Source organism: Artibeus jamaicensis, unplaced genomic scaffold (assembly GCF_021234435.1).
Source record: "Artibeus jamaicensis isolate MK-2021 breed Jamaican fruit bat unplaced genomic scaffold, CSHL_Jam_final contig_3176, whole genome shotgun sequence".
NCBI lineage: Eukaryota > Metazoa > Chordata > Mammalia > Chiroptera > Phyllostomidae > Artibeus > Artibeus jamaicensis.
In genome coordinates this window covers 2,476,547-2,494,540 of record NW_026521740.1, presented here as the reverse complement: position 1 = coordinate 2,494,540, position 17,994 = coordinate 2,476,547, and the positions used below count along the sequence as shown (strand labels likewise).

Below are 17,994 nucleotides of genomic sequence, written 5' to 3'. Positions count from 1 at the left end.
AATCAGGCTGCCACACAGATCGCATTCCCTTTGGTTGACTCTGGCAAAGACAAGTGGCTTTCTGGGGGCAGATGTAAAATGAGTGGCCAAAGGGATGTTCTCAGATCTTGAGCCTGGTTATCAAAAGTTTTAAAAACCTGTTTCCCTTGGGTATGAAAATGAATGCTACACAGTGAAATTTGGGGGAGCACATATGGTCATTCTTATACTGCTCTGAAAGGTCACTTTCAAGAAATCTGGTGAAGAAAAAACAAGACAAAACAAAACCTTGGGTCCTCATCTCCTAATGGGCTCTTGACCAACTAAAGGCCATTCACACTGCCAGTGAGATCATCATTAACAGATTTTGACAAATGGCCTAAGGTGACTTTTTCTTACCCTGGATAAGAAAGGCCCAGGAACACAGTGGAGCAGAAGCCTGCAGATAAAGGTAACCCCAGGGATGTAAGGCTACAATCAGAATGAGTAATACTGATGAGTGAATGGTAAACTCCCTCAGATCTATGGGCATAAACGGTTCTGGAGTTTTGATGGGGCAGTCAGTCAAGAATTAATCAAAGTGGCCCCAGCCACTGTGGCTCAGTTAGTTGGAGAATCATCCCATAACTGAAGGGTTGTGGGTTCAATTCCCTGCCCGGACGTGTAGGGGAGGCAATCCTCTGTCCCTTCCTCTTTCTAAAGCAAAGGAAAAAAATGCCCTCATTGGAATAGAAAAAAAAATCAAAGCAGGAGTTTGGGCAAAAGAGGCCACATGCCCTATGTAACTAACTATTGACAAAAAAAGGTGTAGGGGACCTCTGACCTTCCTAGCTCACCTGAGTCTCTAAACAGCTCACATGTTTCCTTGTCTCACAGGTGTAGCCAGCTGGCTGCTGGGCTGGGGCCCTTTTGGGTTTAGGAAGCTCCTTGGGAACCTCTTAAATCCCCCTTTCATACTACCAAGGGGCCCTTTAGAAACTTACTTCTCTGTGGCACAAAATTCAGTGCCGAAAGATGAGTAATTTACCTCCTTGCAGTGTTTAATGTCTCAGCCAAGACGATGTCATTTCAGATGTTAGGGATTAAAGGTGGTTTATTTCCTTGATGCCAATTCACTATGTGTGTTGGACGTGAGACTGTGGTGCCAGTTAACTGTCAGGGCTTTTGACCGTGGTTAGAAATTTGATTGAACTCTTTTAGTTTATCCATAGGATTAAAATAACTCATATATCCCTTAATGGTTTTTGCTGAATAAGGGTAAGAGATAAAATTTATATTTATTCATTAAACGTACATTTACTAAGATTTTTTTAAATGGAGGCAAATATTTACTACCTAGAAACTCTGAAATAAAAAGTTAAAAGAGAAGTACTTCATTTTATTTTCCTGCTTATGCTCTTGCTCTTAATAAAGTGCTTTTCTATGTGCCTATATGCTACATTGTAAATATTACATTGTCTGTACAGAGGGTCCAAAGACATATGAGAAGGTGTTCAGTATCACTAGCCATCAGAGAGATGCAAATTAAAACCACAATGAGATACTACTTCACACCAGTTGGAATGGCCATCATAAACAAAGCAACAAACAACAAATGTTAGAGAGGATGTTGAGAAAAGGGAACCATACTGCACTGTTGGTGGGACTGCAGACTGGTGCAGCCACTGTGGAAAACAGTATGGAATTTCCTCAGAAAACTAAAAATGGATCTGCCTTTTGACCCAGCAATTTCACTGCTAGGATTATATCCTAAGAGCCCCGAAACACCAATCCAAAAGAACCTATGTACCCCAATGTTCACAGCAGCACAATTTATGATAGCCAAGTGCTGGAAGCAACCTAGGTGCCCATCAGTGAATGAATGGATCAAAAAATTATGGTACATTTACACAATGGAATTCTGTGCAGCAGAGAGAAAGAAGGAGCTCCTGCCCTTTATGACAGCATGGATGAACCTAGAGAGCATTACACTAAGTGAAATAAGCTGGGCAGTGAAAGACAAATACCTTATGATCTCACCATTAACAGGAACCTAATCAACAAAATGAACGAGCAGGCAAAGTATAGCCGAAGACATTGAAATTGAGAACAGGCAGAAAGTGATCAGAGGGGAGAGGGGAGGGGATAATGGGGGAAAGGGTCAAGGGTTTACGGGAACAATTATAAAGGACATATGGACAAAAATAAGGGTGGGTGAGAATGGGGGCAGGATGCTGGAAGAGGTGCGGTGGTGGGGAGGGGTGGGGGGAAAGGCAGAAAACTGTATTTGAACAACAATAAAAAATAAATATTTAAAAATTTCTGAAGAAGAGGCTCTGCCTTCTCTATGCTTGTTCAGAAAAAAAGTGACAAAATAATAAAATGTTTCTACTGGAAAAAAGATTACATTGTCTGATCTTGGGAAAGTTACTGACTCTCCTGAGCCTATTTTTCATTCTATAAAATGGAGAAAATTCCCTCTTTCCTGGATGTTGACATTCTAGACTTGCTACAGGAATTACATCAGAGGACAGGTGTATGTCAAAGTGCTTTGTAAACCACGATTTACTATACAAGTAATTTTTGTTGCTCTGAATATCTTAATGTTATCAAATTAATTAATAGCCAGCATTGCATCTGAGTAGACTGATGATGGCCTTTTGTGTTTACCATCACAGTTTCTATTTGCTGAACCACATATTGCATTTTATTGTGTTGTCACATATGTTTACAGAAAATGGGCTGACGACACCTGAGACCTAATAGATGTTTCACATGCCGGGAGAGGAAAGTTGAAGACCAAGCTTTTGGTATGGGGCTAGACTTTAGATCCTGATGAACTTGTTGGCAGGGTTAAACTTCCCTATAGACTGAAGAAGCTTAATCTAATTGAGAGTGTCAAATACTTTTGTAGAGTTAATGGGGAGAAACTCGGTCTGAGATCCTGTTCATCGCTGCAGAGCAGGCAGCTGTGTGAACATGCAGGGCAGCAGAGCAGTGATTCAGTCCTGCGAGGGCATCGGTGTGGCCAAGGGATAGAGAGGCCATCAGGATCCTGGCCAAGAGCATTTCGGCGGCCGGGGAGTTGCCTTTTATTTCTTTTGGATGGATTACATATTGTTGAAATGAAGGCTAATCTTCTCAGGCATGTGAATTATGATATGCTTTTATCAAAAATCTGTTCTCTTTTGAATAGCAATTTGTATGCCATATAATTTTTCTCATATGTATTCTTTAGAAAAAATTAAGATTTCTGATATAATGATATGCTGGTTTCATCCTGGGAAAGCAGTAAAGAAAGCAAAAGCAGATAGATAAGGAATTTCAGCATGTGAAGAAAAGATATATTTATCTTTCCATCTTGGAGAAAAATATTCAATGAAATGATCAATATATAACAAGTGTAGTAGGCAAAATAAAAAAAATTGTTATATACTGTGAAAAATTAGACAATAATAAATTTGGCTTCAGCCTTGATCCATGATTTCATTTGCTTATTCAAGTAGGTAAATTTTACTTATAGCCACAAAGATTATAATAACTTTCTGATATCCATCTAACATGATTTTTGGCCATTAAATGTACACTTATAAGTATACATAAAATTAAAAATATAAAAATAATAGCAGAATACAAAAATAAGTATAAAATAAAGCATATTAAATAGAAATAAAGCATTTATAAAATTTTAATAGATAGGTGACACAAATTTATGTAGTAATCATATAATCATACACATATATATGTATTTGTATACAAACACATACATACATTAAAATATATATATTTATTTCTAAAAATTTTAGCATGTTTTGATCAAATGTACACATTTATTTTAAATAAATTTAAACCACAAATATGTTTAAACCACATATTTGAAGACATACACAAAAGAGAAAAGAAATCTGCTAGCAAAAGCCACTCCCACGATATATGTGCACGTCATCCCTGCAGACTCAGCTCCAACACGCGTCCCTCCTGCAGGTCCACAAAGCTGCAGGCGTTCGTCATCGATTCATAACTTACAGCCTTCATAAGGAAGACCCTGCTGATTTTCAGATGCTCACTAGAAGAGTAAAGTTTGCTCAGCATAGTTTTAGTTTTCAGAATATTGTATTATGTTCTCAGTCTTTGGCCATTGCTAAGTCTTATAATGAAATGTAATATTCCATTAATAAGACCTTTTACTTAAGTCATTAGAAAAATAAGAGTTTACTTCAATGACCAAATGATGAGTGTTTTGTAGTAGATACTTCCTAAATTTATCTCGACTCCTGCTGACATCACTCCAGTGGCCCTGTTCCCACCCCAGTCTAAAACACTGTACCACGTTATCTTACCAGGACCATTGCAATAGCTTCCCATCTGCCCTCCCTACAGACACTATTGGGCTGCTCTCATCCATTATTTACATTATGTCCAGCTTCCCCTTTACAAAATGCACATTGGACCATGTCATTCACAAGCCTGAACCTCTTAAAAAACTTTGTATTGCTGTTGTGAAGATCAAAACACAGCACCTTCTGATCTGGCCCCAGACTCCCTTCTGGCCCACACCGCTCTGTCACCCTCCTGCTCCTTTGTGGATCTCAGGTTATATGAACTTCCTATTAATTCCTTGAGCAGATGTTATAATCACCAACTACGGCAGATCTTCAAATATGCCATTCTAATGTTGATGAGATGCCATGGGAACTTGGTTCTTGTTTGCATCAATTGGCCTACAGTAAAATGGGTTTCTTTATACATCGTTCTGCTTAAAGTTGTAGAACCCATAGACCACATTAAGAGAGGACTTACTGTACAACACATTTTTTGCACATGTAATGCCTTCTACCTGAAATATTCTTTTCCCCACTCTCCTCCCACCTTTCGCCTAGTTAATTTCTTCAGATTTCAGCTGGGAATTCACGTCTTCTGTCATTTGTTCTCAACACCAATTGGTACTTTTATATGGTGACATAATTGGTTAATATCAGTATCTCCTACTAGAACGTAAGTTCAATGAGGCAAAAGGATCATGTCAAGTTCTTTTTTTCTGGAATGAAGAATATCAGAAAGAAAAGAAATAGACACAATGTAGTTCATCCAAGTACCACCTGAGTTCATTTTGCATTCACTGAAATGTTTCTTTAAACTGTCTCAAGCACACAGATTTCTTTTAAGAAAGAGGATATTTTTACCAACATACATCTCTTGGAAGGTTCAGAAAATGACTTAAATAAAAAATATTAAATAACTTCCCACAGTGTCTCGAGAAGTTTTGCACAAGCTGGGCTGGTAAGCAATTGCTGGTAGGCTCATGTGCCCTGTGTCACTGCCTTTTAACCCAATTTCCTTTTTAGGAGGTATTTTTAATATCATTGGATGTGCAGAAATCTGTTTTGAATTTATATAATTTAAATGTTGTCTTAAAAGTCAGTGATTTATGAAGGATTTATAACTTGAAGATGGTTTATAACATTTTTCCCTCCTGACGGGAGACCTATGCTGGGAAAAATAAAACATCCCATTTCTCATTAGTGGAAACAGAGCTGAACAGACAACCGGAGCTGTTGGGAGTTACAGAAACTGCCAGGAAATTCTAAAAGCAAAAACAAGGTTGGGCTGGCAGATTCATGTGCCTTTCATGTATAACCCTGAAACATAAAACCATCGAATTTCAAATTTCTAATGTTAATGGACATTTCGTCAATATTTATTTAGGCACATGTATGTTGCACATTACAGGACATATTAGATAGAGGACTAATATGTCACTTTACAAAGCTATATTCCAATGAAGATGCATGTATGTGCTACTTCATCCATTTCCAACTTCTGGAGTAGCACTTGAAGCTTGATATTCTATTTACTGAAGATAATGAGCCCATATATTTCCTCCGTTATGGGAGAGTGAACCTGAATAAAATTTACTGAAATAATTATGAGGACTTATGCCAGAGCAGTCTCAGGTTGGATTCAGGCCATCCCCAAAGGCTCTCCCTTCCTTTGTCCAGCAATCCATTTATTCACTTAACAAACAATTGTTAAGTACCAACTATGAGAGGGATTTCTTTTTGGGACCTCATGAGCTAGGAAAACCTAGCTCAGGGAAACCTCAGAGGAAAAGTAAAGCAGATTCGTACAGTACAAAGCAGTAAACACTCTCCTGAAGGTAAATACGAACTCCTCTTAGCACACACCTAGGGAGAGCACCTGCCCAGCATCTCATTTAGTGAGTCGCACAGACTTGACTTCCATCACACTTCCCACCCCAGCACAGATGTGTCCAGCTTGCTTTCGTCAGTGCTTCTTTCCCCACACACCTACGAGGACATCCCAGTGACCCCGGGCAGGCCAGCAGCACTGCCCTGCTCAAAGAGATTCCAAACGTGGTCACCTCATGCATTTTGGAGCATTCACAACAGGGTATATCCAATGTCTTCAAGAATGTTATTTAATTTTCAAAAATAATTTATGTTCACTTAAGCCTAAACTCAAATTCACTGTACATTCACTAGGGTATATATTATGGAATCAGAAGTACAACAGAAAGCTCCTCTAAGGAAGCCTTGTATTTTTTTTTTTTTTTTGGTACAAAGCAGGCTATTGGCAAGCATTTGTTAAATTGTTGAACTAATTGCCATATATCATGGCAAAAAGCATTTATGAACTAGAGTATTGGCATTTATTTTGAAATCCAAGCAGCTAAGGAATCAAAATGAATTGCTCTGTCCCTGCATAGAGTCCAAAAATTCTCCAGGCTGAGCTGAGAATAGTACAGCACAGGGGAAGCAGCTCCATGAGGAGCAGCACCATAGTCAGAAAAACTGTACGGGGTGAAGTTGCCCCTGCCTCCCGTTAACCTGCCCCTGGGACTCCTCCCTACCCACCATCAGTCATGCAACAACATATGTTTACTGAGCACCTACCACCTGCCAGGCACCGTCCTTTCCATCACTGAAAACAATCAAGCTGACCTTCCACCTCAACACTCCATTCTAGAGCCTTTTCATGAGTCCCTGGCTCCCCGTCCCAAACTATGGTACAGTGATGCAGAAACTTAGTATGGCACCTAATGCTGAAGCCATTGTGCAAACAGGACAGAATGGGGAAGTGGAAATTGTTTGGGTACCATTTATCTTACCTTGTAATGAGTTGAAGATGGAGAAGAGGTACATGAAAGGGACCTGCAAGGGTCCCCAGGCAAAGAAAGCAAAACCCCACGTCATGCCCAGCAGGAAGGTCAGGCTGACCACACTGCGCAGGTTCCGCAGGACCTCCTCGCGCAGAGTCCGGTTGCTCCGCTTGCCGTTCCTCCCGCAGATCTGCACCATCACCACGATGAACATGGCGACATTCAGGAAAAACATGACTCCAAAATACCCAGCGCAGCTCACGTAGAAAACCACCGGATCCTGAATCCAACAGCTTGTGAAAGAGGAGACAAGAAAGAAAAGAAAATGCTTCGCCATGCCCGTTTACCTAAGACTTCTGCAGGTGTGTCAGCGAGCCGTGTTTCACGCGCCTCCAGAGAGTCACCCTATTTTCTTGGACCTCAGTTTCCTTTTTCATGTGTTCATAGTTTTTTTTAATTTGTTCATTTTGGACAGCTATTATCTTAATTTCTAGTTATTTAAGTCCAGAGTTAAGCTGGAAACAAGGTGGATACTGGAATCCTGACTTGACACGAAGACACTCCTGTTCAGTTCTAAACCCCTTTTCTCCTAAGCGCCTGCACTCCAAAGAATGGGGAAGTTAGGTACTCGTATCCTCACTCTCTCCTATGTTTCAGGGGTGCTCGTATGAACGTTGTTCTACAAAACGATACGGAAGCGAAGTCTGGGAGAGCTGCTCTGCAGAGATTCCGTTCATTCCTTCTGCTTCAGATGTGAAAGCACCACCTTCCACCCAGGAGACAAAGGCCAAGGGAGGTGTGGCTTCCGGCCCTGATGTTTCTGCCTTTCAGTTAATGCCAGTTTATTGCTTATTTCTGTTTTGGGGCATGTGGAGAGGGTAAATTCCTACTCATTTAAGACACACATAAATGTGGATTTCATACTGCAAGCAAAATAATTCCTATTAATATAACTGGTGCAGTTGAGGCAAGGCTTTATTGTAAAAAAACTCTTACAGTATAAGCATCCCTCTGTGACACTCTTATAGGGAAACTTCTCATGCAAAATTAAAAAGCTTACATTGCTTACAATATCCTTATAAAATGAAGAAATATATATTTGATACTCAAAATGCTAGATCTGAAAAAGTCATTTAAAAATGCACCATGTGTACAGTGGTCTATGAGAAAATTTCGCAAACACTGCAATTTGCAGATGCCCAGATCCTAACAGTACTGTGGAAGTCCTTAGGTACATAAAAATTGGATATATTATTTAAGGCACGGTGGGACATGACTGCCACAGAGGCGAAGGCTACCTGGAACGTCCCTGAATCCCAGAACCAACATGATTCCTGGTATACAGTAAATGCCCAGTGAGAGACAATGTAGATGGCCCAGCAGGTGACTAACTAAGCACAAAGTTCTGTAAGAGCTAACACACTTTTAAAATGACCTAGTTTAGAACATATGTACTGACTTTTACTTGTAATATATCTTATTATAAAGATCCCCCAAAGAATACTGCTTATCCCTGAAGCTAATATTTCTGTATATATGGCAACCCCCTTAAAATCCTGAAAACCTGACCCAGGACCTTTTTTTCATGCTGGTTATTGGGGGGGAGGGGTTTCTTGGGTGCTACATGGAACCATAAACTAAAGGAAGACTAGGAGGGGAACAGGACAGGCTTGGATACAGAGTGGATATACAAGTGTTATCCACTCGTGGAATGTGCGGAGTAAGGTGGTATCACACTCAAGAGTAAAACTCTTTATTCATCTCAGTTATTCATTCAATCAGCAAATACTTATTGAGCGCTGACTGTGTGCTGATAAAAGGGGAGAGAAATAACTGCTCAAAGTGAACAATATAAAAACCTTAGCCTCCATGACCTCACAGTCCGAAGAAAACTTTCCAAATTACACAAGAACCCACTGATGTCTCCGTCCTCTCCACTTCCACGCGACACTCACATCAGCACTGAATCACCAGCCTCGCTGTCTGGCACTGTGATTTCTCTCACTTAGAGATGTCTGTGGGTTTAAGGGGGTGGGAGCATTATGAAATCTCCTCAAACTACATGGGTCTTCTGAGCCCAGATGACAGTATCCCACACTCCTGCCTTTCCCCAGCTGACCACGCCAGGTTAATATGAAACAGCAGGACGGACGGTGCAGGCTGTTCAGCTGCACTTATCAGTGGCACCGCAGAGGTCCTGGTAAAAGCACGAGTAAGCACGTCAGCCTTCTAAAACGAGAGACTCGCTATTGGCATGGAAACTTAAACTAAACTTTAAGAAACAAAGGATATGCACTCATCACAAATAAATTCCTAAGACGTCTTTATGACTTACAATTCATCATCTTGTTCTTTTCCATAACTTTTTTTTCCATAGACTTCATTCTGGTTTTTGCTTGCTAGAACCACTGACACAATGAAGGCGGGTAAACCTGTTGTAAAAAAGACCAAGCCATGAGCAACTTTTCTGGAACGTCTGGACTGCTGTACGTGACTGATCATGGCAAGGGGAAAGAAAGAAAAGAAAACACTCCATATCATGGAATCAAATCTCTTAGAACTGGCTGCTTGGTTAAGGCAACAACAAAATCTTCTCTTTGGTGCAGAACATCCAACTCCAATTGGCAACCATTTAAACCTACTTTTAACCGGCAGATGTATAAATATTTGTTTGCTCACTGGTACCCACTTGAGAACCAGAACCTGATTTATACTGAATTTAGAACCAGCAAATGTGGTTTCATTAATGCTGCTGTTAGGACTCCACAGTTTCAGGCATGAAGGGAACTCCAGCTTATTCTGCTCCCTTGTCTATAAAGAAAAACCTTTAGGAAAAGTGAGGGAGAAATACTGAGACTGTAAAGTCTTTTATAGTCTTTCATTTTTTTCTCAAGAGTCTCAACAAGTAAAGTAATTCCATGTCTATTTCACTGGAGAAAGCTACACCATCCCAATTCCCGGCAAGGAACCTCTTAAAATGGTGAGCACCTTGGAAATATCTCCTATTTCTACATGGCCCTCTGAGAAAGAGATTTGTGAGAAATCTCTAAAATGCCTGGTTTGACATAAAACCTGGATAAAGAAAGGAGTCCACTTAGAAAATTCTAAATGGACTCATACAACCACCCATGTCTGGCTGAGGAATCATGCTAAGAATTCACGGGAAGAACTCTGCCCGTGTCCTAGCCATACACAACAACAGCATTCTCCCCCTGGTTTCGAAGACATGGGCATGTGTCTAGGGGCGAGCACAGCCAGGAGTCTGAGCTGGCCTTTACATTCTGAAGCACACACGGAAATGCACCACTGTCTGCCAGCTGCCTCTGCAGACTTGGGTGGGCTGGCTATGGGCACAGGAAACGCGTTTGCGGTGTGACTCGGGGGTTAGGGGTTTTGCCTTTACTCCTGCATTCAGTGAAGCCTCCTGAACAGTTTTTAAAAATACTGTTCTGAGAAAGCCCCTTCCTTATACGAAATTCACATCCTTTGCAAATTGGAAGTCTCTGTCAGCAACGCTATTCTTTTGAAACAGCATTTTCCTATGAGAATGTGGCCATTTCCATGACAGTGAAAATAAAAGCAAAAATTTGTAGGGCGCTCACCCCAGCCAATGACGCAGAACTTCAGTATGTAGCGGCGAATGTACGTGTTGAATACCTTCACCAGAGCGATGTACATGTGAATGGCTTCCAGCCCCATCCAGGTAAAGGTGGCGAGGAGGAAGAAGTGCAGCAGGGCCGCCATGGCGATGCAGAGCCCCTCCACCTGAAACGAGGCCACCCAGCCGTCCAGGAGGAAGCTGAGGTTCAGGAACAGCAGCGCGGTGCTCAGGTTCATCAGGATTTTAGAGGGATAATCCCTTCGCAGTTTTCTAGGAAAGGGGAAAAAAGATATTGGAGAACTACTGCAAATAAATCTTTTAACCACAGGCAGTCAATTCAGCTCTCACACAGCTCCACACGAGGTTAGGGAACACCATCTGGATGGCGGGGCTCCACTGGGGGAGGGCGCAGTGTATTGGCGGGCATTTGGCAAATTAGAAAGATGTTTTAAAATATTAGTTTTATTTCAAAATGGTCTCCAATTGTTTACAAAATTGTCAATTGGTTTCGACAGCTTGATTTTTTTAATACCAGAAAATTCTAGAGTTATAAAAATAATTATTTTCGTTAAAAAACAATTTTCTTAGAATATTTTTGAAGTTTTGATAAGTTTTGATGAGTTTTGATTTTTAATAAGGTGAAGAGCATTCTTAAAACAAAATTTCCCATTTTAGGACTAATTTAAGAGATTTGTGAAGTAAATGTTTTTATCTTTTCCCATGTAAAAAACACTGAATACAGTTTTCCTTTACTTACATGTTAATCATCTCTAACAGGTTTAAGTGCATTTTGTCAATACAAATATGCTGATTATAAATTAAGATTCTACGGCTGGACAATTCATGCTGCCTGATACATCTTCACAAGAAACCTGACCATTAAAGCACAGCTCCCTTAGTTGACTCACAGAGCATCAAAGTTTTTAAAAGCTGAGGCCACTTTCTTATTCACATTTTAGAACAGTTATAACTGAGTTTGGCAGATGAAAAATACTTACTCAAAAGCAACATATGTCAGGAGAGTAGCTGCTGAAAAAATAGCTGATATTCCACAGCCGATATAGGTGATGAAGGTGAGGACTTTAGTGTTTCTTGCGTCTATCTGTGAGGCCGTTCCTGGAAGGTCCTACACAAGACATGGGAAGCAGCTATAAGAATGTCTCTTTCCATAAGAATGTTTTTGTTTTATCAGAAAGTACATTGTTGGCTCTTAGAATCTCAGCTTAGACTTACAGGCTGAAAACAATAGCATAAATCAGAGTTGAAATTTCCACGTACCATACTCTTGCGGATCTCACTCCGTGAACCAAAAATGTAGTATTACTGAGGGACATACACATTGTTTTCTATTCCATATTTTGCTACCCAAGCTCTTTGCACAGTAGCATTTCTTGAAGAGAAAATCCACTGGGTTTCCCAGTAGAAAGTGAAGAGGAAGTCCTTGCCTTGCATAATGAACTATCAAGCCCATTTCTAACATTTGCAGGGCTGGGGCACAAGTTCAAATGGAAGCCATGGTGGCCCTCATGGCCAAGTCCTTGGGTGCGCCCTGGGTTCTTTGCCCGGTAAGGAGGGGCCCAGCCAGCAAACAGCAGAGGCTGTGGCTGCAATGTGCTTATCTTGTTCTGAAAGGAGTGCTGAGGCTCCTAACTGTGGTCACCCCAGAGTTTGGTATGTGTGGGTGGGGTGGTCTTTATCTTTTCTCATAAATGAGAAGCCACTAGTTTTTTGTTTTTTTTTTTTATCTCTATGGACCTGAAAAAGCACCACGTAAAATGTTAGGGGTTGCTGTGGAGTGGAAAGAAGTAAACACTTTCTAGCATAGTAATCAAGTATTAACCTCACTGTGTTGAGTCAGATTTGCAGAGTCTGAGCCTGGTAGAACATTTTTTCTTTTCTCTCTTAACTGGGTAATTGGGATAGGGATAGAGCTTGATTTAAGAACAGCCACCCAGCCCTGGTTTGGAGGAGACATCTCCATTAGGCAGATGTTCGAAAATGGAGCCTAACTGGAAAAGAGATGTACTCCAACATATGAAAACAACATTTGTGTTATGTTTCTAATTCTATTATCTATTAAGTTTCTCTGATTTTCACCAAAAGGTCAATAAAACTGCTGCTCACTAAGGCCTCCACTACGTGGTGTTTGTTGTACTATACACAAATGGGAAACAAAGACGTGGGAATTTAGTTCCGGGTCTGACTGAAGCAGTCAGGAGGAGGAGCAGTGCCTTTGTGACACCAAAAAATGCATAAAGTGATCAAATTCAGCAGGTGTATGGGCTCAGGGCTAAAGGGGACTTCCTCTGTCTTTTCTAGAAATCCCTCAAAATAGTAGGACATGAGACTCCCATGACATATGGGATGGTGTTCGAATCCATGACACTTGACTCACAGATGGATCACCTAAACTAATATTTTAGTTACTCCAAGACTTCATTAGGCCAGGAAATAGTCTTCAGGATTCTCGAAGGGACTTGTCACAACCATTTAAGACCTATGGCTTCTATCGAGGTCAGGCAGTTGACTGGAAGACCACAATTTAAGCCACAATTTAAAATGTGAATTAAAGAGTATAATACTATTTACTGGTGATATCCATTTACACACAATTCTCATATAGTTTTGTATTTTCAGAGAATGAAGAATACACAAACTTTTATTTCTCTGAACTTGCCAACATGCAAATGTACTGGGGTTAAACTATAAAAATCAGCCTTACTGAAAAGAAATATAGCAGAGACACTAAACTCTTCACATATTTGTATATTGGAAGATATAATTATGAGTCTGAGGCACATTTTTTAAACTTCACATATGGTAAATATGTCACGAAGCAATGCAGACTTGGGATATCTTGTACGACTGAGTAAATAGTCTGTAAATCAAGAAAGACTCTGAATGAAGTCTTGGTGGTCTGGAGGGCGGAGAGGATGTGGGCACATTGCCAGAAAGGATAAATTCTGGAAAATGTTTCTTCCAGCAATTTCTAAGCCCACAAAAATAGCCAAGCTGGAAAATGAAAGGATAGCACAAAAACATGCATATTACCATATACATATGTAAAGCTAATTATTTTTATCAGGTTACAACGAGAAAAGCAATACATAATTACAAGCTCGTAATAAAATTTAAACAATTCTGAAGAAACTACTGAATATTCAAAGTGCATATACATCATCTTTGAACAGTGAATTTTGTTACTGTTATCTAATATTAACTTACAACACAATCTTGCTCACACACATACACATGCAAACACAACTGTAGTTAAGTCATTTAAGCTAAAGCTTATATATGTGAAGGAATAATGATGTATTTTGTGTGTAATAAGTAATGATGCATAAAGTGTTTTCTGAAAGAACGTCTGCTCTCATTTTTGGAAAAAACAGAACATGGAAGAAAACAGTATTTTTTTAAATCACTTTGTGAAAACATGCTACAGTTTAATTGCTCATTTTCATGCTCTGGGGGTAAGAAAAAATATTTATATTTTGAGAAAGTTAAAAAGTTATTTTCTATGATTGATGCCCTTTTAAATGACTCGTTCTTATCATTCAGAGCACTTATGTACTGGATTGTCAGGAAAATTACAACTTGTAGGATTGCAATAGGACAATGGCCGTTTACATTGGCCAAGTGATTTCAGGAGCCAAACACTACATCACACCATCCTCTCTGCTTCCTCCCAGGCCCACGGGAAGAGGGCGTGAGGTTTAAGGGAGGGGATAAACATAACCCCATGTCTGTGACTCCTACTCATAGAGCTTTATTGCCTCAGCACACATTACTCCCATCTTCTATGACAAAACACACGGGCTTGGATACCTCCATGGACACTACACAGAGACAGTGCCTCTGCTAAAAACTGAAGGGCATGCTGGGCACCAGAAAAGCATCTGCAAAAACACGAGTGTGTCAGATCGAAGGGAAAGGTACAAGTACGCAGACAAGTTCAAACAAGTCATTAGATGTGAGGCAGCCCCTGAAAATGTGGTTGGATGAAAAGCATGTTGATGCAGTCTAATTTTTGTTTAAAACCATTGGAGAGGTTGACTAATAAGATAAAAACAGGACCATGGGGAAAAAAAAGGAAGAAAGAAAGAAAAAAAAGAGAGAGAAGAATGCCATGAAGGGCTAGATATAAGAAAAAAGACACGCTCATCATCTCTCTTGCTGGTCTGAAGACCCCACGCTCTCCCAGTCACCAGTCTGTCCTAGCAGACTAAGAGCACCAGGAGACTCACCTAGCATAGTTCCCAGTACAAATTAACACTCAAACAGATTGAGTAATAACATATCATAGGAAGAATTTGTAATATTTATTTGACTTTAAAGAGAGAAAGGAAGGAGAGAAGGAGAGAGAAATTGTGATTCTTGTATGTATCCTGACTGGGAATAGAACCCACAAACTTGGCATACAGGGACCACACTCTAACCAACCAAGCTACCAGGCCAGGGCAAGAAAGAAATTTCCTAATATAACTTTTTACAGTTCCCTTCCATGTTAGTAAAATCTAACATTTTCTTCTTGTTCTTTAACTCTTTATTCTTTCTCTCCCTTTCTCTCTGTCTCCCTGACTCTGTTTCGCTATTAATTCAAAAGTCTCATGGTAATATTCTTGTTTCTAGATTATTTATCATCACTGTTAATGCAATAGAACAAATAGGGTCCATTTCTATAATTACTTTTGCATACTTTTCATATAGGATCTCTGCTAATTAGATTCTTCATTAAGAACCAAGATTCAGTGTATAGATGGAAATCGTCAGGAACTAATTCCCCAAACACATAAGCTAAAAAGGCTGATGCACACAAAAAGTACGCCTCTGAATCTGTATCATTTTAAAATGAGCTTAGAAATGCCCCCCTACCATCAGAACTCCAAAGTGTGTGAGGTGGTTGCACAGGCAGACTGTCTCACTGGCGTTGGGGCCTCTGTCGGCAACAGTGCATCCCGATGTGTTCCAAAATCCAGAACTTTCTGCAGGGGAAAGTCAACAGACAGCATGGAAATAACAGCAGGTCAGTTCCTACTCTACAATGGGTGGAATCTGGTTTAGAGAAACACGCCTCAATATCATCTGTCTTACAGTTTATCTGTAACATGGAGACTATTTTCAAAGCTGCCAATGGTTAGAATACTTCAGATTCCTGGAATCACAGAATGTTAGTGTTGGGTGGGCTAGAGATGAGCTCGTCAGTGGTTTTCGAATGTGTTCCACTGAAGTGTCCTGGGGGTTCTGCAAAAGTTTGAGCCAAGTTTAATTTCTGATATATTAGAAGATACACTTTCATAAAAAGAATACCCTTTTCAAACATGTTATAAACTGATGAAGTCCCTGAAGACCAACCCATTCTTTTCCTTGGGTCAGTCTGTGTTTTTGTGAAGACATGAGAGCAAAGAAAGTCTTTATTAAAACATGCTGTTATGTATGCAGCAGTCACGTGTGGGGGCAATTTATGACAAATGCCTTTAATACATCTGTTTTGATGTTTATGATTTGGTGTGGAATATGCTCATTCAACTCATACATTTAAAGAATGTTTTAAGACTTTAAGGTAATATTTCAAACTAGGTATCTTGTAAATCAGGGTCATCTCAAAACAGTATAACTAAAAACCAAACAGTAAAAAAACCTTCTAGCTGTTGGAAAAAAGTATCAAAAAAGAGCTTTGGACATCTTCAGAATACACTGCTAACAAGAAGCAGGCTAATCCCCCCACTGGGGAACCCCAAAAGAAGGTGACCCTTAGGGGCAAGAGGTGGGAAGTTTCATCACTCGTCCTTCCCCTCAAAGATACTCCACACCTACACCTAGTGACCAAACCCTTAGTTTTGCCTCCTGATTGGCAAATATCACTCTAGAGGCATTTACATCAAGTAATATATTTCTATATTTGGAGTCCATTAGCCCATAATCTGAGGCTTACAACTGGAATTTTAATTACATGCCTCACACACATCAAAAAACCTCCTCGGAATTGTTCTAGGAGAATGAGATCAATTGTATGTTGATGTTCATGTAAAATGGTAATAAAAATGCATGTCCTATTTTATAAATAACTGAAATCAAAGAGGTTTTTTGATTAAAAAAAGCCAAGTCTTCCTATTTCCTCTTGCAATTAATAAAGAAATCAGAGAACTCAGAATCTACTCCCCAAGCTCCCCAAACTAAAGTTTGCAGCTCTGCTGACATCCCTCTTTTATTGTGACTCACTCTGGTTTGGGGTAGAATTAAAGAAAATGGGGGTGTCTAATAATGTTTAAAATTCAGTTGTTATTAAAATAGCTAATATTTGAAAACTTACCATTTTTGTTCAGATCCCAGAAGGCACAGATGGGATCCCGCACCATCTATATTAACATAAGAATAAACACGTGAAGTTGTGCTTAAAACAAATGGAAAATTCATATGATTTGGATATGGGAAAAAGAGTAAACTGCTCAGGGTTTCACAAAGGGATGGAACAGCATTAGTCACACTGATATGACCTACAAATGGTGGGCAGTCTGGGGGGCCTCTTCTCTCACAGAGACTTCAAGTGGAAATCAACTATGACCTCTTGAGGAATTGTGTACCTCATTTATCTAAAGGTTACCTCTATATGTCCCACCATAAAATGCTATGCTTAGCATTTAGCAAAGCTCTTTGCATTGTAAAATTCATCTTTGAAATTCTCCCCCATGTCTAGCATATGCCCCAAAGAATTGAAAGAAGGAACTCAGGTATTTTCACACCCATGTTCACAGCGTCATTATTCATACTAGCCAAAAGTGCAAGCAATCAGAATGTCTATTGTTGGATAAATTCATAAACAAAATGTGGGACAGACAGATGAGTGGATGGATATATATCCATCCCACACTGCTATATATTGCTATATAGAGAGAGCAATGAAATGTTATCCAGCCTTAAAAAGGGAGGATATTCTGACACATGCTATAATATGAATAATCTTAAAAATGTTATGCTAAGTGAAATGAGCCAGTCACCAAAGGACAAGCACTGGATGATCCCACCTACGTGAGGGCCCTAGTGTAGTTACATTCAAAGAGACAGAGAGAAAGCTGAAGATGGCCATGACAATGGCCACACAACAGTGTGAATGTACTCAATGTCACTGAACTGTGACCTTGAAAATAGTTAATTTTGTTATGTATGTTTTACCACAATAAAAAAAATTGTTACGGATGAAGAAGCAGGAGCTGAAACAAAGGAGGCCAAAGGGTACAACGAGGAGGTCAGAGGGTTTTGTGACAAAGCTGGGCTAGTTCCTAGATGACTTAACTTCCAAGCCCCAAGCCTTATC

At 39.9% G+C, this 17,994-nt stretch overlaps 1 protein-coding gene across 1 annotated transcript in view; it reads right to left on the bottom strand.

Annotated features, from left to right (window-relative positions):
• Window positions 1-17,994, bottom strand: part of ADGRG6 (adhesion G protein-coupled receptor G6) — a 130,138-nt gene that overhangs the window by 10,707 nt on the left and 101,437 nt on the right. Inside the window, exons 17-22 of the mRNA XM_037144953.2 lie at window positions 16,993-17,038; window positions 15,555-15,664; window positions 11,678-11,805; window positions 10,681-10,949; window positions 9,414-9,510; window positions 7,088-7,371 (exon numbers count right to left, since the gene is read on the bottom strand). Of these exons, the coding sequence (XP_037000848.2) occupies window positions 7,088-7,371; window positions 9,414-9,510; window positions 10,681-10,949; window positions 11,678-11,805; window positions 15,555-15,664; window positions 16,993-17,038 (934 nt within the window). The remainder of the gene's footprint in view (window positions 1-7,087; window positions 7,372-9,413; window positions 9,511-10,680; window positions 10,950-11,677; window positions 11,806-15,554; window positions 15,665-16,992; window positions 17,039-17,994) is intronic.